This window comes from Staurois parvus, unplaced genomic scaffold (assembly GCF_062004578.1).
Source record: "Staurois parvus isolate SC_StPar_1 unplaced genomic scaffold, SC_StPar_1.0 ptg001418l, whole genome shotgun sequence".
In the NCBI taxonomy this organism is placed as follows: Eukaryota; Metazoa; Chordata; class Amphibia; order Anura; family Ranidae; genus Staurois; species Staurois parvus.
The window spans coordinates 1907501-1930102 of NW_028319214.1; the positions used below are offsets into that span (position 1 = coordinate 1907501).

The following is a 22602-nucleotide window of genomic DNA, read 5'->3' on the forward strand; positions in this document are numbered from 1 at the left end:
CTTGCACTGCAATGAGCAGAGAACGGCACATGCACACAGTGGGATTGCTGCTAGTAGGTATAAGAAGCAGTTGGTGATTAGTCTGGCTGAGCTAAATGCAATTTATACAAACCCTAAATATGTTGTGTCAGACATGAGAAACAGATTCCAAATATTAGTTCAATTCTGACACTGTTACAGAATAGGAACCTTCTGGTACTTGTACAGCTCATATAATTTTTGCTTTTACAGAAATTATAAGAATTATTTAAAAAAAATTAAGAATCATATTGGAGCATAACTCTCATCCTATTGTGAAATCTCACCTTCCAGATAATTAATAGTTCTAAAGTAGACATCCTGCTGACACTATCAGTGACTCATCTGTATTCCCCATCAGGCAAACATGCTTCACCATTTCCAAACCAAGCTGTTCTATTCTAAGTAAAACCACGGACGTGGAGATGTATTTCTGTCTAGAACAGATGAAGGACCTAAAGAAGCACAGCTAAATTTAAATCGTCAGAATAGGTCCAATACAAGGATGACACAAGTATGGTTTTCAGGGACATACAGTTGTGTTCAAAATAATAGCAGTGTGTTGAAAAAAGTGAATAAAGCTCCAAATCCTTCCAATAGCTTTTATTTCCATACACACAAATGCATTGGGAACACTACACATTCTATTCCAAATCAAAACATGAAGAAAATATATCAAATTTGTGTTGTTCCTCTAAAAGAAATTGAAGAAAAGTGAATATTAGACTGTTCAAAAAAATAGCAGCGTTTGTATTCTTCTTTACAAACTCAAACATTCACTATATAAACTGAAAAATGTTTGAAGATTTTGCTTTCCTTTGAATCACTTAATGAATATTTAGTTGTATAAGCACTGTTTCTGAGAACTGCTGTACATCTGTGTTGCATGGAGTCAACCAACTTCTGGCACCTGTGAACAGGTATTCCAGCCCAGGATGATTGGACCACATTCCACAGTTCTTCTCTATTTCTTGGTTTTGCCTCAGAAACTGCATTTTTGATGTCACCCCACAAGTTTTCTATTGGATTAAGATCCGGGGATTGGGCTGGCCACTCCATAATGTCAATCTTGTTGGTCTGAAACCAAGATGTTGCATATTTACTGGTGTGTTTGGGGTCGTTGTCTTGTTGGAACACCCATTTCAAGGGCATTTCCTCTTCAGCATAAGGCAGCATGACCTCTTCAAGTATTCTGATGTATTCAAACTGATCCATGATCCCTGGTATGCGATAAATAGGCCCAACACCGTAGTATGAGAAACATCCCCATATCATGATGCTTGCGCAACCATGCTTCACTGTCTTCACAGTGTACTGTGGCTTGAATTCAGTGTTTGGGGGTCGTCTGACAAACTGTCTCCGGCCACTAGACCCAAAAAGAACAATCTTACTTTCATCAGTCCACAAAATGTTGCGCCATTTCTCTTTAGGCCAGTCGATGTGCTCTTTGGCAAATTGTAACCTCTTCAGCACGTCTTTTTTTCAACAGTGGGACTTTGCGGGGGCTTCTTGCAGATAGCTTGGCTTCACATAGGCGTCTTCTAATTGTAACAGTACTCACAGGGAACTTTACACCTTCTTTGATCTTCCTGGAGCTGATTGTTGGCTGAGTCCTTGCCATTTTGGCTATTCTTCTATCCATTCGAATGGTAGTTTTTCGCTTTCTTCCACGTCTTTCAGGTTTTGGTTGCCATTTTAAAGCATTTGCGATCATTTTAGCTGGAGCAGCCTATCATTTTCTGTGCTTCTTTATATGTTTTCCCCTCTCCAATCAACATTTTAATCAAGGTACGCTGTTCTTCTGAACAATGTCTGGAACAACCCATTTTCCTCAGAATTGCAGAGAGAAATGCACTGTAACCAGCATGTAGAACATTTTCTGCCTTCCTTCCTTAAATAAGGGCAATAATTGCCACCTGTTTTTCAAAGAATGAATGACCTCACTAATAGAACTCCACACTGCTATTATTTTGAACATGCCCCTTTCAATTAGTGATTCAATTACACAGAATCAGCAGCATGCATGTCATGACTGTTGGGTCTGTTGGATTTCTATTACTCTACTACACCTGCTAGTAAATTATTTGCCATGTAGAAATATCATTTCTACCAAAAACAGTGATTGATCAGGTTAGTGATGTCTGACTGCTATTATTTTGAACACAACATGTTGAACTGTACATGGTTTAAATGAATGACTGCACACTAAACCCCAGACTAGCTTTCTAGCAGTCCTCTAAGGCAGTGCTTCTCAACCTTTTTTCAGTCAAGGTGCCCTTTAAAATTATGAACAGTCCCGAGGCACTATATAAAATTATGGACAGTCTTGGGGCACCCCATTCTAAAATGGGGTGCCTCAATACTTTCCATAATTTTAAAATGGCACCCCATTCTAACATGTAAAAAACGATTCTAATAGTTCCATATAACACAGCAACATCCACACATGTAGGACACCCAACATTAGAGGTGATTTATTCTTCCAAAGCAAATACACTTTTGCACACTGGTACTGACTAGTATTCCATTGTTTCTCTTCTCCCTCAGTTTTTCTCCATCGCTAATGTGACCCCAGTGCTGATGGAAAAGGGCAGGGGAGGGTCATACTAGGATGCTGTGCAGGCAGCTGACAACCTCCTTATTAAGTGATGAGGTCATTGGTTGTCAGGACGCCAACGGATAGAAGGCCTTAAAGGTGTACAATGAAAACCTGTGGCTTTCTGTATCTAAAAGGCCGGCTTGTTCCACCCACTGGCTTGTATACAAGTTTTGGGCAAGTTTCAGACATTTTGCCAAGGCACCCTGATTGAGAAAGGCTCTAAGGCACCTGCAGCAGGATCATCATGGGAGTGACAACCTTCACACACCAAAGCAAGGCAATTACAATTAAGCACTTCACATTAAAGGGACCCTGTACTCAAACTACACACCCATATACACCCATACACACACACACACACACACACACACACACACACACACACACACACGTATTCACATATTATGAAAAAGCTGTATAAGCACTGTAAAACAAGCCATTCACATCTATAGCCAGTGCTGCTATTAGAAATCATGGGGCCCTGTACAACCTACCTGATAACCCCTCTCCCCCGAAGTATTAAAACAATATTGTTGCTAAAAATACACTAAAATCATTAACGGACAAAACACAAAATAACTTTCTGCTAAATCCAAAAGATAAAACTGTATTGCGTACATAAAAAAAAAAAAATCTGTGTGAAGTTTTGGGCTCATTCACATGGGTGCTGTAGCCTGTACAGTGAAATTTGTGGGTTATTGTTGTTTTTATTTTGCACATAGCTGGAGCGGTGTTTATGGGGACGCAGCAGCTGTATGAACACAGTGGCAGGTCCTAATTTAACAGACGTGTGGATGCAGGGGTACGGCCCTGAACACAGACATTTTGGGGCCACTCACCCACACACTTGTCAAATTCGGACCTGCGGCCATGTCTGAACAGTTGCTGTGTCCTAGAATAACAGGCAGCTTAAGCCACACAAACTGTTAATTCACATTGTATGGGCTAGAGAACCTGTGTGAATGAGCCCTTAATAATTTTACCATTTGTTTCTCTATTTTTTACAATTTAAAAAGCATTTATTTTTTCATAATGCTGTTGCGGGGGGTGGCGCTTTGGTGAAATATCAGGGGGTCTAAATAGATCCCCGATATCTCACTTTAGAGAGCAAGAAAGAGACTGAGGACATATATTCAATCCAGTCCTAATCAGAAGGATTGATGATCTCTGAGGTTCCTGGATAATCTGCTGGTCAGATATCTTCACTCAACTTCCTGAACCCTGTGGCCATTAGGAGGATTTTATATTACAGAACATGGAACAGGAGGTCTTGGGACACACAAAAGGTAAGTGGAAACGCCCAAAACTATAAATAACCAGGGTGAAGATATGGCAGAGAGATCTCAGTGTTATGATTGGCAAGATACACTATATTGCCAAAAGTATTGGGACACCCCTCCAAATCATTGGATTCAGGTGTTCCAATCACCTCCATGGCCACAGGTGTATAATATCAAGCACCTAGGCATGCAGACTGCTTCTACAAACATTTGTGAAAGAATGGGTCGCTCTCAGGAGTTCAGTGAATTCAAGAGTAATACCGTGATAGGTTGCCACTTGTGCAATAAGTCCATCTGTGAAATTTCCTTGCTACTAAATATTCCCGGTCAACTGTTAGTGGTATTATAACAAAGTGGAAGCAACAGGGAACAACAGCAACTCAGTCAAAAAGTGGTAGGTCACGTAAAATGACAGAGAGGGGTCAGCGCATGCTGAAGTGCACAGTGCGCAGAAGTCGCCATGCTATCTGCAGAGTCAATAGCTAAAGACCTCCAAACTTCGTGTGACCTTCAGATTAGCACAACAGTGCATAGAGAGCTTCATGGGTTTTCATTGCCGAGCAGCTGCATCCAAGCCTTACATCACCAAGTGCAATGCAAAGCATCCGATGCAGTGGTGTAAAGCAAGCCGCCACTGGATTCTAGAGCAGTGGGGATGTGTTCTCTGGAATGACCAATCATGCTTCACTGTCTTGCAATCCGGTGGACATTTCTGGGTTTGGAGGTTACCAGGAGAACGTTACTTGCCTAACTGCATTGTGCCACATGTAAAGTTTGGTGGAGGGGGGATTATGGTGTGGGGTTGATTTTCAGAGGTTAAGCTTGGCCCCTTAGTTCCAGTGAAGGGAACACTTAAGGCTGCAGCATACCAAAACATTTTGGACAATTTCATGCTCCCAACTTTGTGGGAACAGTTTGGGGATGGCCCCTCCCTGTTCCAACATGACTGCGCACCAGTGCACAAAGCAAGGTCCATAAAGACATGGATGAGCGATTCTGGGGTGGAGGAACTTGAGTGGCCTGCACAGAGTCCTGACCTTAACCTGAGAGAACACCTTTGGGATGGATTAGAGAGGAGACTGAGAGCCAGGCCTTCTTGTCCGACATCAGTGCCTGACCTCATAAATGCACTTCTGGAAGAATGGTCAAACATTCCCATAGACACACTCCTAAACCTTGTGGACAGCCTTCCCAGAAGAGTTGAAGCTGTTATAGCTGCAAAGGGTGGGCCAACTCAATATTGAACCCTACGGACTAAGAATGAGATGCCATTAAAGTTCATGTGATTGTAAAGGCAGGCGGCCCAATACTTTTGGCAATATAGTGTATATTTGGGCTAATTCAGCCCATTATGTTCCATCTTTAACTTAAACATCAGTTATCAAAGGACTGATCCTTTAAGTAAAGCATAAATAGCTGACTGCCAGAAAAAAATTATCTCCAGTGATGATTACCTTCATGCTTCTGAAACTCCTCCTCCGTTAAAGTGACATCTTTCGAGGACAGGTTTGATAGTAATTGTTTGTTTTCCTCTTGTAGTTGAGCTATTTGACCCAGAAGGTCTTGTGCTTCGCCCCTCCATACATCTTCTACCAGTTCCAGCTCCTGAAAGATTATCATACCATTACTGATACAATTCATTTCACCATGAATGTCATGTGTGCATATACTGTCCAATGTCCAAAGCTGGACTCTGGTTAAATGATGTGTACATTTGTACCCAACTACAAATACCTATTCCATGTGAAACAAAATACAACTGGCCAGAGTTAACATTTTCACTTTACTGTAAAGACTCTTAACCACTTCCAGACCGGACACTTTTACCCCCTTCCTGACCAGGGCAATTTTCAGCTTTCAGCGCTATCACACTTTGAATGACAATTGCGCGGTCCTGCAACACTGTACCCAAATGAATTTTTTACCATTTTTTTGAGACAGATAAAGCTTTATTTTGGTGGTATTTATTCACCGCTGGGATTCTTATTTTATTTGCTATGTAAATGAGAATGTCCACAAATTTTGAAAAAAGTGTTTTTTTTATAACATTTTGCAAATAAATAATATTTCATCATAAATCTTGCCCAAAATTTATTTCGTTATCCTTTTAGTAAAAAAAAAATCCAAATTAGTTTATAACCAAAAAGTATAATTTTTAAACATTTTTTTTACATTTTTAATTTTTTTATATATTTTTTTTTTTTTTTTTTTTTACATACTGTCACCCTAGCAGTACAGTGTCGCCATAGTGACACTGTACTACTTGTGGGGGGTGATGAAGATTGTATTTTTTTTTTTTTTTACACTGATTGCTTTTACACCCATATAGGATGTAAAAGCAATAATTTCTCTTTCTCTCTGTCTGCATTCTTGCAGTCATTGATAAGTACTGAGTGAGCTGTGATTGGTCACAGCTTGTCACATGGTACAAGGCTGTTGTGAATAGCCTTGTACCATGTGACCTCTGTGATCATTCACAGATTTCAAACATAGTAAGCAATGTTGTCACAAGTGACATCTTGCTTATTACTTTACATGTGATCACTGATTGGCCAATCAGTGATCACATGAGCGGGACCTCGTACAGAGGTCCCGTCCCACGATCGGTGTTTCACTGTGTCCGGAGGACACAGCGGGCACCGGATCGCGGTGCTGCGCGCTCCCAGGGAGCGCGCACAAGCAGGGTGCGGGGAGGCCGTTTATAAACGGCCACCCGACCCTGCACTGCCACCATCCGGCCGTTTATATACAACGGCCGGTCGGGAAGTGGTTAAAGTGACTGTTTTAAAAAAAAATTTTCTAAAAACTGACCCCTGCAAAAAAGAAAAAAAAAAAGGCTCTAAACATTTAACTTTACAGCAGGTGACAACTTCTGTCTTGGCTTTCTTCAAGCTAAGGGCTCAGGTGAATTGTTTGGAAACTGAATTCTTCCGAGGATGTCAAATGCCTCATTCTTCCACCCTGTATTGTGGTTTCATCCTCCAGCCTCATATCACTACAGGACATAGTTTTTATAGAGGCTGGCGGGAGGTGCCAAAATATAGAACCAGATATACGAACCACAAAGAAGTGCGTTGAATGGAGAAGACTGTTCTTCAACTGTGCGAAAATACGTAGGACACAGTATTTACAGTGTTGCAGTTTTAACTTGCTTAGCATATCGAAGAAAACAATGAAATATTGGGTGATCTAGTGGCCCCTTAGGGCATCAGGGGAAAACAGAAAAGGCAAGTAAAAGGCTTCAGTCGATCCTGAATACGGCTGCCAGACTCATTCACCTTTCCAATCGCTCCGTCTCCGCCACCCCCCTCTGCCAATCCCTCCACTGGCTTCCGATTGCACAACGGATCAAATTCAAAATCCTAACACTGACGTACAAAGCTGTCCACCATACTGCCCCGAACTACATCACTGACCTAATATCCAAGTACCACCCAGCACGCACACTCCGCTCCTCACAAGACCTCCTTCGCTCTAGTTCCCTGGTCTCCTCCTCCCATGCCCACCTCCAGGACTTCTCCAGGGTGTCACCCATCCTCTGGAACTCCCTGCCCCAACCCATCAGATTATCACCTACTCTCCTCTCCTTTAGGTGCACCCTGAAAACCCATCTCTTCAGGGAAGCCTACCCCACCCCCTGCTAACTTGCCGACCTCCTCCACTCTTCCTACCACTCCATCCCCCACAGCTATCTCCTCCTGTGCCACCACCCACTCCCTCCTAGATTGTAAGCTCGAAAGAGCAGGGCCCTCGATACCCTCATGTTTTGCATTGTATTGGTATTGTTCTGTCACATGTTCTGTCCCCCTTTGTAATGTACAGCGCTGAGCGAACTATTGGCGCTTTATAAATACTGTATAATAATAATAAAAGCTGTGAAGTATGGTTGCACCATTAGCGTTGCCGATACTAAACATTTGCACAAATATTGGTACTGGTGCAAATGCTACGGTACCTGAAACTGATACAAATCCCAGTTGTTCAGGAACAGAACCTCAGTGTCCTTAACAACCTATGACTCACTCAGTTGTCGGAGGGGTTCCCCTACTGACAGCTGAAGTGTAAACAAGTCCTAGAGATGTAAAAAAAAATAAAAATAATAAAAAGCAGCCTGACAATATTTATCAATAACATTGCTCAGCAAGAGAAAGGTAAAGAAAACATTGTTTCATTTTGTATCTTTCTGTTTATTCATCTACAGGTCAAAGGAATGAACTTCTGCAGATGAAGTCAGTTAGGCTCCATGCACACTGGGTGTTTTGATAATGCTGGTAACCTTAGCTGTGTAAAGTCATGTTAAAAACATTTTTCAGCTTTTGTTAGCGTTTTTCCATTAGCGTTTAGCAGCCTTTTCCCGCATTTGCATTTTTGTAATCAAAAAAGGTCCAAAAACGCTGGTTTGTGACACTTTACAGCATTAGAGCATTTTCACAGCTAAATAACTAGAAACCCACTAGTCCTGGGTTTTTTTTCCAGCCAAAAAATGCCCCTGCCAAAAAACACTGATTACAGTCTATGTGTGCATGGACACATAGGATAACATGCTGGGGGGTTTACTAGCTGTAGAAAAAATGTCGAAAGCCAAAAACAGCCACTCTAAAAATGTCCAGTGTGCATGAGGACTTAAAAGCAACCTGTCAGTTAAATGTTCCTCTGTTTAGCTCCTTATTAACCCTTAGCTTACTATAATCAGCCCCAATTAACGCTTATTCTTCTTTTCCATTTAATTATTATTTTCCGGCTGGTTATTTTTTGTTCCTTTATTTTTCATAAACTATTCATAAAATTTTTTTGGTTTTGTTTGCCTTGTTCATTAATATTTTTACACGTTTCATATTGAAAAAAGCGCAACATTGAAATAAATTATTAAAAAAAATTTGTAAATAACTTTTCAATGCTTTGTACTAGAATTATAATTTTAATCAGGACAAATTACAGAATAAAATGCACACGTTATGTGCAGTAACACTATTAAATATCATTGCTGCAAGTCAATATTCACAAAAAGAAAGCCTTGTTCGTCCTTAAAAAATGTATTCTGCTACATGTCTTTGTTAAAAAAAAAAAATCCCAATACGTGTAAATTAATTGGTTTATGTGAAAGGTATAACCTTTACAAATGGCGGTATATATATTGGAATTGATTTTTTTTACTAATAATGGCGGCGATCAGCGACTTATAGTGGAACTGCGGTGGGCATTCTGACACTGGGTGGAACTGACTTGGTCTCACTGACATCCCCAGTGACACCAATACAGTGATCAGTGCTAATAAAAAGCACTGACACTGTACTAATGACACTGGGTAGGAAGGGGTTAACATGTAAGGCAATCAAATGGTTAACTGTGTGCTGTGTGTTTGTGCTTCACTGTAACCACACTGATTTGCATGGCTCTGCTTTGCAAAGCCATGCATAGCAGTGTGCAGGAGCTAACAGGGGAGAGAATTGTATTGTTTACTTACTGTTCTCTCCCTCCTTCGGTAATGCTCCTCAATCACCGGGTGCCGGCGAGTAATCACCGGCCGTGAATAGCCAGCTAACACTGCAGTTACAGCAAAATTTTTTTTCTTTTACATGAATAAAAGCTGAACATTGTAAAACATTGTTTTCACCCGGTGCGCTTTTTGGAATGGGTCAGTAACTTTTTCAAAACACAAAACGTTGCATTTTTGGTTTTATAGACTTCAATGGAGACACTGCAGAAAAGCATGTAGTGCGTTTTTGATGCGTTGCTGACGCAGTTTGCATTTTATTCTGCCCAGCAACAAGTTGGAAAACAAATGCAAAATGCGTCAAAAATGCATGTGCAAAAAAAAACGCAAAATGCACCACAAAAAGCACTGCAGAAATGCATCAAACGCAAACTGCATAGGTGTGAACCTAGCCTAAGGCTCGGTTCACATCTGTGCAGGTGGTGCCGCTGTAGGAATTTTACAAATACCGGCAGCATCAACCACCCACACAGAGAAATGCGGAACCCATGGGCGGGTGCCATTAATCCTAGTGTCACACTGCTGGCACTGGAAATTGAACAGTACTGGCTGCGATTTAAAAAATAGTGCAGGGACTTCTTTCCTATGTGTCCTGGGGCACAGCAACCCATTCAAATGAATGGGCTCTCATGTAAGAGCAAATCCTGGCCCACACAGACACACAGGTGTGAACCTAGCCAAACTGCTACATAAAAGCTGAACATATATAAGCTGAACATTGTAAACACCACTGTCAGTAGTAAATGGATTGTCTCAACACTCCAACTGCTACATCTGCAGGATAGCTTGTGCTGCTGAAAAACAACAGACTTTATGGACAGCTCACCAGTTGAAAATAAAAGGAAAGAAAATGAATGCAGCCATCACATCTAGGAATTGGCAAGCTGAAATATAATAAAATATTTGCTTTTGGGTTTAATACCACTTTAAACCTTCAGGCTTGGGACCGCTCTAAACATGTGCATAGTTCAATTTGTACAGACAAATGTGGGCTAATTTAGACAGGAGCCACATAACTTACCAGTATGTCTTTGGAGTGTGGAATAACACTGGAGTATCTGTACAAAACCCACACAAGCACAGAAAGAATATGGAAACGCCATGCAGATGGTGTCCTGGATGGAATATGAACCCCAGTTCTGCAAGGAATGAGTGATAACCACTGAGACACTGTGCTGCCCACTATAAACACCATTTAGCCCAATAATGTATTTATTAAAACATTATTAAGGTGGAACGTCATTTTTTTAATCATTTCTAGAAAGGTGGCAGGTGACAACAACTAAAAGCTGGCCATAGATGGGTAGAATTTTGAACGAAAATTCTTGGGAAAAGAAGGTTCTCAGAAAGTTTGATCATTTTCCTAATCTTTAGTGGGTCAGATAAATGAGCACAGTTACAAGAAAGTTCGAAGCAGCAGGACTGAAAATTGTTCTTGAACGAATTTCTAACAGTGCATGTGGTTTTTGATCAGCGAAGGTCCATTCATTCCAAAATCAAACAAAACCATTCGACGGAAAAACGAATATTTTGACAATTTTCCTACAGCCTTGTACACACATGAGAATATCAGACGAATGATCCTCCTTTTTTTGAGTGCTAGTGTCATGTCGAAAATGAAGAGGTTACTAAACTTATGAAAAATCTTGTAAGACAGAATACAACTTAGGAAGTGATGTAATGTATTCTTTCATTTTCGAGCATGCGCAGTCTTGGTCACATTACAGATGAATACTGTACTGATTAAAGGAATATCATTCATTCTGTTATCGTACAAGATCATGGCTGTCCCTTCCAATAATTTCTTATCAACTGTGATAGCTGTATATGAACAATCAGATTATTGGACAATCAGTCCGAAAGCCTGATTTTTAATTCAATTTTTTCATCATGTCTACTAGGCTTAAGACTTTTCTTAAAAATTTCCATTCTAAATTTTATCCATCCATGGTCAGCTTAAGGCTAGGTTCACAGGTTGCGTTTGAGCCATTTCTGCATTGCGTTTTTGTACCTGCTTTTTTGACCCAGTTTGATGTGTTTTGCATTTGTTTGGTTTTTATTTTCTTTTTCATTTTTCTTGTTGCTAGGCAGATTTAAAATGCAAAACGCAGCAAAAACACATTACATGCTTTTCTGAAGTGTTTTGGCGATTACTCGCCGCCACCCGGTGATCGCCGAGTATTACCAATGGGGGAGAGACCTGTGTATAAACACAGATCTCTCCCGTCAGCTCCTTATAGTGAAGCACACACACAGCACATAATGTGAAACAGCACACAGTTAACCCTTTGATCACCCCTTCCTGCCCAGTGCCATAAGTACAGTGTCAGTGCTTTTTATTAGCACTGTATTGGTGACACTGGGAATATCGGTGCCACCAAGTCAGTTCCCCCCAGTGTCAGAATGCCCGCCGCAGTCCCACTATAAGTCGCTGATCGCCGCCATTACTAGTTAAAAAAATAAAAAATAAAATTCCAATATACAGTTGTGGCCAAAATTATTCAACCCCCAATGCTGTAAAGGGGTTTAGGGACTATAGTGTACATTTGGAATTGTATTCAGAATCAAATCCTACAAGGACGTTGTAACTACCCAAATGCAACTAAAATGACATCAATTGTTTATGTAATACAGTAGTAAATGGTTCTTATGTGGTTTCTTCATTGCCACAATTATTCAACCCCTTAAAGACTACCACTCTGAAGAACAGAGGTTCATACAGGTGCTTTCCATCAGGTATTGAAAACACCTGTGGATGTCACCGAGCAGCAATCAAGCATAATAAGCACCAATTAGGCAGCTTTAAAATGACTGTGATACTCAGCTCCTTCTAGACATTTACTGGTGTGGTTACAAACATGGTGAAGGCAAGAGAATGGTCCAGGAAGACAAGAGAAGAGGTGATTTCTCTTCACGGGAAGGGCAATGGCTATAAGAAGATTGCAAAGATGTTAAACATACCAAGAGACACCTTAGGAAGCATCATTCGCAAATTCAAGGCAAAGGGCACTGTTGAAACGCTACCTGGTCGTGGCAGAAAGAAGATGCTGACTTCGACTGCTGTGCGCTACCTGAAGCGTAGAGTGGAGAGAAGTCCCCGTGTGACTGCTGAGGAACTGAGAAAAGATTTGTCAGATGTGGGTACAGAAGTTTCAGCCCAGACAATAAGACGCACACTGCGTAATGAAGGCCTCCGTGCCAGAACTCCCAGGCGTACCCCCTTGCTGTCTCCAAAGAATAAGAAGAGTCGACTGCAGTATGCCAAAAGCCATGTGGACAAACCACAAAAGTTGTGGGATAGTGTTCTGTGGACTGATGAAACAAAATTAGAACTGTTTGGGCCCATGGATCAACGCTATGTTTGGAGGAGGAAGAACAAGGCCTATGATGAAAAGAACACCTTGCCTACTGTGAAGCATGGTGGAGGGTCAATCATGCTTTGGGGCTGTTTTGCTTCTGCAGGTACAGGGAAGCTTCAGCGTGTGCAAGGTACCATGAATTCTCTTCAGTACCAGGAGATATTGGATGGAAACGTGATGCAGTCCGTCACACACCTGAGGCTTGGGAGACGTTGGACCTTTCAACAGGACAATGATCCCAAGCATACCTCCAAGTCCACTAGAGCATGGTTGCAGAGGAAAGGCTGGAACATTTTGGAGTGGCCATCGCAGTCACCAGACTTAAATCCGATTGAGAACCTCTGGTGGGACTTAAAGAAAGCAGTTGCAGTGCGCAAGCCTAAGAATGTGACTGAACTGGAGGCCTTTGCCCATGAAGAATGGGCGAAGATACCCGTAGATCGCTGCAAGACACTTGTGTCAAGCTATGCTTCACGTTTAAAAGCTGTTATAACTGTAAAAGGATGCTGTACTAAGTACTAAGATTGAATGTCACTTGGGGGTTGAATAAAACTGATAATGCTGTGAGCACAGAAAAGACATTTGTGGTTATTTCATTATAACTGTTATGTTATATTTGTCTGACCTACAAGTGCCTCTTTAATGTAAATGTAAGCAAGATGACTGAATGATCAAAAGCAATGTCAAACTGGCCAAAACACTCAATTTCAGTGGGGGTTGAATAATTTTGGCCACAACTGTATATACTGCCATTTGTAAACGCTATAACTTTCATGTAAAAAACTTAATTTACATGTATTGGGATTTTCTTCTTAGTAAAGACATGTAGCAGAATACATTTTGGCTTAAATTTATAACGAATTGTAATTTTTAAAATTTCTTTACTGGACATGTTTTATAGCAAAAAGTAAAAAATAATGTTTTTATCGCAAAACTGTCGGTCTTTTTTTTTTTTTATAGCGCAAAAAATAAAAAAAAACGCACAGGCGATCAAATACCACCAAAAAAAAGCTCTATTTGTGGGAAAAAAGATGTACATTTTATTTGGGTGCAGCGTTGCATGATTGCACAATTGTCAGTTAAAGTAACGCAGCGCCGTATTGCAAAAAACTGGCCTGGTCAGGAAGGGGGGTAAATCCTCTGGAAAGCAAGTGGTTAAATAAATGAAGAGTATCTCCATCCTAAAGCTTCAGACAATTATCACCCTCTAAGCCAGGGGTCTCCAAACTACGTCCCGTGAGCCACATCCGGCCCGTGTCTAGGACAATGGCATATTCTCATTCTGCACAAAGTAAAGAATTCTGGTCAGCAGAATGCCTATGGTCTATACTTCTCCCCTCCCACACCCTTTTCCATGTCCAATGGAATATACAACCGTTAATGATTGATTGAAAAGATTTTCCGGCAAGCTGGAAGAATTTAATTCAACAAGTTGTCTGTAGTTTTTTTTTTTGTACATCCCATACAACATGTGACTGCTGCACACATTGTGACTAAAATGAGCAACGCATGTTTTATGATCAGACTAATGTGACCCAACTAGCCTAGTTCTTATTATAGGACAATGAAACGTCAAATGGGAGCTGAACTGTATGAAGTAAATCCGAGCTGGATTACTCAGTGCTGGAAACGGAGAAAAACTGCTGATTGTGAGCAATAACAAGTGCAGGCTCTGTAATGATGAGCAGGCTGAGCCTGTCACAGAAGTCATGGTGTCATTCTACTGAACTTTACAGTGTCTGAGCCAGCCTGAACTCTATGACCACAGCAGGGGAGAACAATGTTAGTATTTTACAAGAAGTCACGGTGTCACTGTACTGCATGTTACAAAATCTGAGCCAGCCAGAACTCTATGACCACAGCACGGGAGAACAATGTTAGTGTTTTACAAGAAGTCACGGTGTCACTGTACTGCATGATAAAAAAATCTGAGCCAGCCAGAACTCTATGACCACAGCAAGGGAGAACAATGTTAGTGTGTTACAAGAAATCACGGTGTCACTGTACTGCATGTTACAAAATCTGCGCCAGCCTGAAATCTACGAATACAGCAGGAAAGAACAATCTTAGTGTATAGCAAGAGTTATAGTGTCATTGTACTATACTTTACATCGGGGGTCAGAAACCCATAAGTCGTGATCAACCAGTAGGTCATGGTCTGGGCTTGCTGACCATCCCAGAGCATCAAACTGAGTGCAATACAGAGGGACTACTTGTAATGTTGGAGCAATAGTAGGGAGCAAGAGTTGCATAAGCTGATGCCTCCTCTGTAGTTCTGGCTCCTGTGCCATGCAGAGTGATACCAACTGCACTCCACCTCTTTATCCCGGCTAGCAGTCTCCAGAGTGGTGCCAGCAGCAGGAAAGAGGAGATCTTCAGGTCAGTATGAAGCAATACACTGAGCATAATAGTATAGGGCAAACTCATGCAGACTCCACCTCCGCAACATCACCAAAATCCGCACATTCCTAACCCCAGAAACCACTAAACAGCTCATCCACTCCCTCATCATATCACGACTCGACTACTGCAACTCCCTCCTCACTGGCCTGCCTCGCCGCTGGCTATCCCCGCTTTAGTCGATCCTGAATACGGCAGCCAGACTCATTCACCTTTCCAACAGCTCCGTTTACGCCACCCCCCTCTGCCAATCCCTCCACTGGCTTCCGATTGCACAACGGATCAAATTCAAAATCCTAACACTGACGTACAAAGCTGTCCACCATACTGCCCCGAACTACATCACCGACCTAATATCCAAGTACCACCCAACATGCACACTCCGCTCCTCACAAGACCTCCTTCTCTCTAGTTCCCTGGTCTCCTCCTCCCATGCCCACCTCCAGTTCTCCAGGGTGTCACCCATCCTCTGGAACTCCCTGCCCCAACCCATCAGATTATCACCTACTCTCCTCTCCTTTAGGCGCACCCTGAAAACCCATCTCTTCAGGGAAGCCTACCCCACCCCCTGCTAACTTGCCGACCTCCACTCTTCCTACCACTCCATCCCCCACAGCTTTCTCCTCCTGTGCCACCATCCCCTCCCTCCTAGATTGTAAGCTCGAAAGAGCAGGGCCCTCGAACCCCTCATGTTTTGTATTGTATTGTTATTGTTCTGTCCCCCATTGTAATGTACAGTGCTGAGCGAACTATTGGCACTCTATAAATACTGTATAATAATAATAATAATAGGGCTGCTTTCACACTGGTGTCCTGCGGTTTACCCACACTGCAGGTGCATTTCAGTGCATCTGTGACTTTCCTGGTTTTGCTGAGCTTAGCCATTGACTTCTATTCCATCCTGCAGGTTTGGTGCACTTTCTGAAATCAAACCAAAACTCCAGAATACAGGTGTTTTGGTGTGCTTTTAGATAGTGAACCACACCTGCAGGATATAATAGAAGTCTATGGCAAAGCACAGCCAACCCAGGATAGTCGCAGATGCACTGCTCCGCACCCACGTTGCAGGTAAACTGGAGCACATTAGTGTGAAAGCAGCCTTATAGGGGACTCAGAGCAGTAAGGGTTCATTTACAATTTACAGTTTGGGGGAGGGTGGTAAACCCCATCGTTAAGATGTGTTTTTACCACCCCCGCCCCAACCGCACGCCTTGTAGCTGCAGTGGCCAGGGGTGTACACATGTCAGAGCTGCAGCAGAGTTATATGCCCTGTCATGCTTGGTGGATGTAGCACCTGCCAAGCACGACCCCTTCAAGTGAACAAGCAACCTTGAGCAGTACAGCAAACAAAGGGTTAAATCAGGCAGCATTGTGTTGCTTTCTCACCACCTGCTTGAACCCTTTGGACCCCGAAGAAGCATGCAGTTGCGTGGTGCTTGCAGAGTGGTCCCATTTACTTGAACAGGTCTGATTGGCAGGTGAGAGCACCCATCAAAAGCAACAGGGGGTTTAATTCCTGCTGCGACATGTGCACACCTTCTGCTGCTGTGGCATAGTTACATAGCTAGTCTGGCTGAAAAAAGACAAAACTCCATCCAGCTCAACGAAAAAAAAAAAAAAAGTTATAATCCTATACCCACAGTTGATCCAGAGGAAGGCAAAAAAAAAAACCAGCAAAGCATGATCCAATTTGCTCCTGCTGGGAAAAAAATTCCTTCCTAATCCCCCGAGAGGCAATCGGATATTCCCTGGATCAACTTTACCTATAAATGTTAGTAATATATTCTGGTATATTCTGTGTATCCAATAAAGAATCCAGGCCTTTTTTGAAGCAATCCACTGAGCTGGCCAGAACCAACTCTTGAGAGAGTCTATTCCTCATTTTCACAGTCCTCACTGTGAAGAAACCTTTCCATATTTGGAGATTGCATTTCTTTTCCTCCAGATGTAAAGAGTGCCCCCTTGTCCTCTGTGATGACCTCAGGGTGAATAACTCTACACCGAGTTCACTATATGAACCACTGATGTATTTATACATGTTGATCATATCCCCCCTTAATCTCCTCTTCTCAAGAGAGAATAAATTCAGTTCCTCTAATCTTTCCTCATAGCTGAGCTCCTCCATGCCTTGTATCAGTTTTGTTGCCCTTCTCTGTACTTTCTCCAGTTCCCCAATGTTCTTTTTGTGACTTGGTGCCCAAAACTGAACTGCATATTCCAGATGAGGTCTTACTAATGATTTGTATCGGGGTAATATGATATCTCTCTCTCTGGAGTCTATACCTCTTTTAATACAGGCATGTGTACACTAAAACTGTGAATCAACCACAGGGTTCTATCACCCCCCCCCAAGTTTACGTCTGAACAAGCCCTTAAGGTGCCCCTGCTGAATGCAACTAAAGGCTCATTCACAAGAACAACAGGCATTGCTGCTCCACGGAAAAGTGATCCAACTGTGTATGACAGGTGGTGAGGAGGTGATTTAAACCCACGATTGCTGTGCAATGTGCGTGATTGTGACGCGGTATTACGGCAATTAGAGGTTTAAATCAGGTGTGAGACACTGTGCCCGGTGATCTTTGACTTCTCCCATGTTGTTCGGGTAGATCTCCACCTCTTTAAGGTTGCCTACCCCTGCTTTACAGTCTCTGAACCCTCTGATTACAGCAAGAAAGAACAATACAAGATCTGTTTCACATGATTGGTCCATTCAGGTCCATCTATCAAGTTTTGAGGCAGACCTGGTTGGAAGATCCATGTAATTCTATGGGCAGACAAATGTAAACAGACGCACGTCCTTTTACATCTGTTTACCTCCAAATCCATCCAGGTTCAATAAGTAATTAAATAATGGAACAGGTCTGCATCTTTTTCTGACCTAAACATGATAGATCGGGTGTAGTCTAATGTAAATGGATGCAATGTTAGTGCATAACAAGAGGGAGTAATAGCGTCATTGCACTGCACTTTACAGTGTCTGAGCCAGCCTGAACTTTATGGTGACAACCGGGGAGAACAGTGTCAGTGTATGGCAAGTTATGTTGTCATTGTCACTGCAGGGGACATATTTATAGAGCAAAGAATCTGACATTCACCAAATATTCACTGCAGGGTAATCTTTCAAATGCATGTGTTACATGACAATGATTGGTGCACCACCATTTATCTTATACCAATTGGTGTCTAAGGCCGGCCTGTAGATTATGCAATTTTCTTTCCTTCAACCACAAGTTAAAGGAAAGAAAATCACTTGATTCCTCCATCAACAGTCAGTGCTGATGGGGGGAGGATCCCTCCTGAAGCGCTATTGTATTCTGCCAGCTGGGGGCCTTCCTGGTTGACAGAACACAATGATCACTGCTAGCGGCTATAGTGTCGCATGTAAAAAAATCCGACTTGCTGGTTGTACCATAGTTGATCAATAGATCAACTAGGGGTACAACCTGCCTGCCCATAGATGGATCGAATATCAGCTGGACCCCACTGAAGTGGCTGAGATTTGATCCATCTATGTCCGTATTAAGCCAGCCAGAACTCCATGTTTACAGAACAATGCTAGTGTATGATAAGGGGCTCTCACTGTCATTGTATTACATTTTACAGTGTTCGTGCCAGCCAGAACTCTATGACTACAGAGTTGTTAGGTTGTCATTATTCTGCATTTTACAGTGTTTTAGCCAACCTGAACCCCAACTACAGCAGAGCAGAAGGCGGCTAGTATAGGACAAGAAGTCATGGTGTCATTGTACTACACTTTACAGTGTCTGAACCAGCCTGAACTCTATGACTACAGTCAGGGGGAACAATGTAAGAGTTGTTAGGTTGTCATTATTCTGCATTTTAGAGTGTTTTAGCCAGCCTGAATCCCAACTACAGCAGAGGAGAAGGCAGCTAGTATAGGACAAGAAGTCATGGTGTCATTGTACTACACTTTACGGTGTCTGAGCCAACCTGAACTTTATGACTACAGTCAGGGGGAAAAATGTTGGAGTTGTTAGGTTGTCATTCTGCATTTTACAGTATCTGTGCCAGGATGAACTCTATGACTACAGCTGGGGAGAACAATGTTAGTGTATAGCAATGTGTCATTGTACTACACTTTACAGTGTCTGAGCCAGCCTGAACTCTAGTTTGGGAGAACGATGTTAAACTGGCCATATATGGATCTTTTTTTTTTTATCAGCTAAAAACAGATTTCCCCATCCACACAGACTCCTCCCAGCTGTGTTACTGTGTTCTGACAGCAGGACTCCTCCGCTGTCAGAATACACTAATCGGCAGTCGCAGCTGATTGGCTGCACGCGTTGGTCAAACACAAATTTTCCAACAGTCCTGTTGGTAATCAATCACTAAGCTGACTCCTCTAGAATGGGAATGGCCATAGGTGGATTGAAATTCATAAAGTCCTTGCTGAACTGGCTGAATTTTGATCCATCTACAGCCAGCTTTAGTGTATAACTAGAAGTCATGGTGTCATTGCACTACACTTTACAGTACCTGAGCCAGGCAGAATTCTAGGACTACGGCAGGGGAGAACAATGTTAACATGTAAATAATTAGTACTGCACTTTAGGAGGCATATTTCTAGGGCAATCAATATGACAGTCACTAACCACTTAGGGTGAATCCTTCACATGCACGTGTTTAAAGGGTGACTCCACTTTCGTGGGAAAAAAAGTAGCAAATAAAAAACTAATATAGTGTATACAATTGTGGCACAAGTCATATTGTAATTGAATGTTATTAAAAATTACCTTTCCTTTTCAATCTGCAGCGCTGTCATTTTCAGTAAAATGCTTCGCAATGCGGCTACCTATAGCTGTTCTGTACACCAAATGTGTACAGAATGCCCTCCAGAAACATCATTTCCTGCTCATATGATTGGCTGATTTCCCCAGAAGTCTACACTAAGATACAAGCCACATTTTTGGCATCCCCTGCAACAAAAAAGGCATTTTTGGTGAGATACTCCCAATAGGAAACTACGTCTAAAGAGATGCAGTCCCTGCCACTTTCCTCATTGGAGCCGTGCAGGTGCAGCAGCTGATTGATAATTATAAAACCAATCCCATACAGATTCAGTCCGGGTTCACACTATGTGGTGCGACCACCGCATGTAGTTCACACAGGAATCGCACCGATTGCATGCAAAAGTCTGTGCGGGGCAATATGAGCCATACACTTTGTATGGCTCAAATTGCATCGCATCGGCACCAAAAAGGTGCAGGAACCTTTTTTAAATCAGTACCTGAATAGCATTGCATGGGTGTTCTGACCCATGCGATGCAATTTCTGGCAATCGCATCGCAGTTTACGATCTGTTTCGGGGTGTCATTAATTTATCATTGATACCTGCACCAGATCGCATGAACGTGATGCGACTGCAATGGGGTGCGGGAAACGCACAGGATTTACAGCTTTTCCAGCACCGCATTGGTGTGAACCCCGGCTCACTCTGCACATGGACACAAACAAACAGCTATTTCTTCAGAATAAGAAAAGGTAGCAAGCTGCAACAAAGTTTGTTAAAATCCCTGCAATGTACATAGATCACCCAGATGGGAAGGGTTTGTTTTCAACAAAAGTGGAGTTACTCTTTAAATGACAGTGATTGGTTCATTGCCAGTGAATGTCCGGTGAAAGTTGCCAATCTGAACTCTATGACATCAACAGAGAAGACCAATGTTGGGTTGTCACTGCATTACAGTTTACAGTGCCTGTTCCAGCCTGAACTCTGTGACTACAGTCAGGAAAACCAATGTTGGGTTGTCACTGCATTACAGTTTACAGTGCCTGTTCCAGCCTGAATTCTGTGACTAAAGTCAGGGAGACCAATGTTGGGTTGTCATGATCCCGCACTTCACAGTGCCTGTTCCAGCCTGAACTCTGGGACTACACTCAGGGAGACCAATGTTAGGTTGTCATGATCCCGCACTTCACAGTGCCTGTTCCAGCCTGAACTCTGTGAGTACAGTCAGGGAGACCAATGTTGGGTTGTCACTGCAATACAGTTTATGTGTCTGTACCAGCCTGAACTCTGTGGCTACAGTCAGGGAGACCAATGTTGGGTTGTCACTGCATTACAGTTTACAGTGCCTGTTTCAGCCTGAACTCTGGGACTACACTCAGGGAGACCAATGTTAGGTTGTCATGATCCTGCACTTTACAGTGCCTGTTCCAGCCTGAACTCTATGACTACAGTCAGGAAGACCAATGTTGGGTTGTCACTGCATTACAGTTTATAGTGCCTGTTCCAGCCTGAACTCTATGACTACGGTCAGGGAGACCAATGTTAGGTTGTCATGATCCCGCACTTCACACTGCCTGTTCCAGCCTGAACTCTACGACTACAATGAGGGAGACCAATGTTAGGTTGTCATGATCCCGCACTTCACACTGCCTGTTCCAGCCTGAACTCTACGACTACAATGAGGGAGACCAATGTTAGGTTGTCATGATCCCGCACGTCACAGTGCCTGTTCCAGCCTGAATGAATGCTGCGCCTGGGGTTAGGGAGATTTTAGTAAATGACAAGAAGCTGTCATGATGTCATAGAAGTCTGTGCAGAGTACAGAGGAGGCCAGTGTCAGAGTGTGACAACATGCATTCCATGGAGGACTGGGCTCTGCCTCTATCCTGGCAGAAGTGGTGATGAGATTTGTGTGATCTCTCCTCACCTTCTGGTGTTTCTTCTCCTTCTCTATCCTGTCCATCCGCTCCAGTCTCAGCCTGTCCAGCTCCAGTCTCAGCTCCTCCATCTCTGGGTTGATGTTCCTGCTGACCAGGACCTCCAGGATCTCCAGCACTCTCACCACTTTGGGCATCAGCCTGCCTATGGCCTCGCAGCCATACTGGTCTATGACTCTCTCAAACTCCTGGCCAACCGCAGAGGCGATGTCATACACATCCATGACTGTCAGCTCGGCCACATTCTTCTCCAGGGCTGAGATCCCTTCCATGGCTCCTTCCCTCCTCCCAACCTCCTTCCTGTCCTCCTCCTCCTCCTGCTGCTGGATAGCCGGGGGAAGGGCGCGCTCCCTGCGCGGAGAGCTCTCAGATCATGTGGGGGATCTCATATAACATGACGGACCTCATCCACCGCCCGCACCGCTCCGGCCCGCTCCGGCCCGCACCGGCCTTCTGATCACACAGGAGAGCTGCCAGACAACTCTGCGCGGACCGACACGCGATCTGGATACAGAACAGCAGAGGGCGCTACTGCGCATGTCCAGCTTGGCATCTTCATTAACCCATTCTCTGGTTCAAATTTTTCCAGTCTGATCGTGGAAAACTTCCCATCACTGGGAATGGGGAACGTGGGCTTCTACACCCGAATCCATAACTTTTATCACTTGGTTAGTTTTCCTGCATTAAAGTGTATCTAAACCGGGGTGGATTAAATCACTAGGAAAGAGGCTTGATTTACATCATCATTTTTAAAGTGGGCAGCAC

General features: G+C 42.9%; 1 protein-coding gene across 4 annotated transcripts in view; it reads right to left on the reverse strand.

The window, feature by feature from the left end:
- Window positions 1-22333, reverse strand: part of RILPL1 (Rab interacting lysosomal protein like 1) — a 54861-nt gene extending 32528 nt beyond the window's left edge. For 2 of the 4 annotated variants that reach the window (XM_089662013.1, XM_089662014.1), the window contains exons 1-2: window positions 21828-22333; window positions 5352-5502 (exon numbers count right to left, since the gene is read on the reverse strand). In XM_089662013.1, the coding sequence (XP_089518139.1) occupies window positions 5352-5502; window positions 21828-22109 (433 nt within the window). In that variant the 5' untranslated portion in view covers window positions 22110-22333. The remainder of the gene's footprint in view (window positions 1-5351; window positions 5503-21827) is intronic. The other 2 variants (XM_089662015.1, XM_089662016.1) reach the window with 2 other exon arrangements.
- Window positions 22334-22602: the final 269 nt, after the last annotated feature.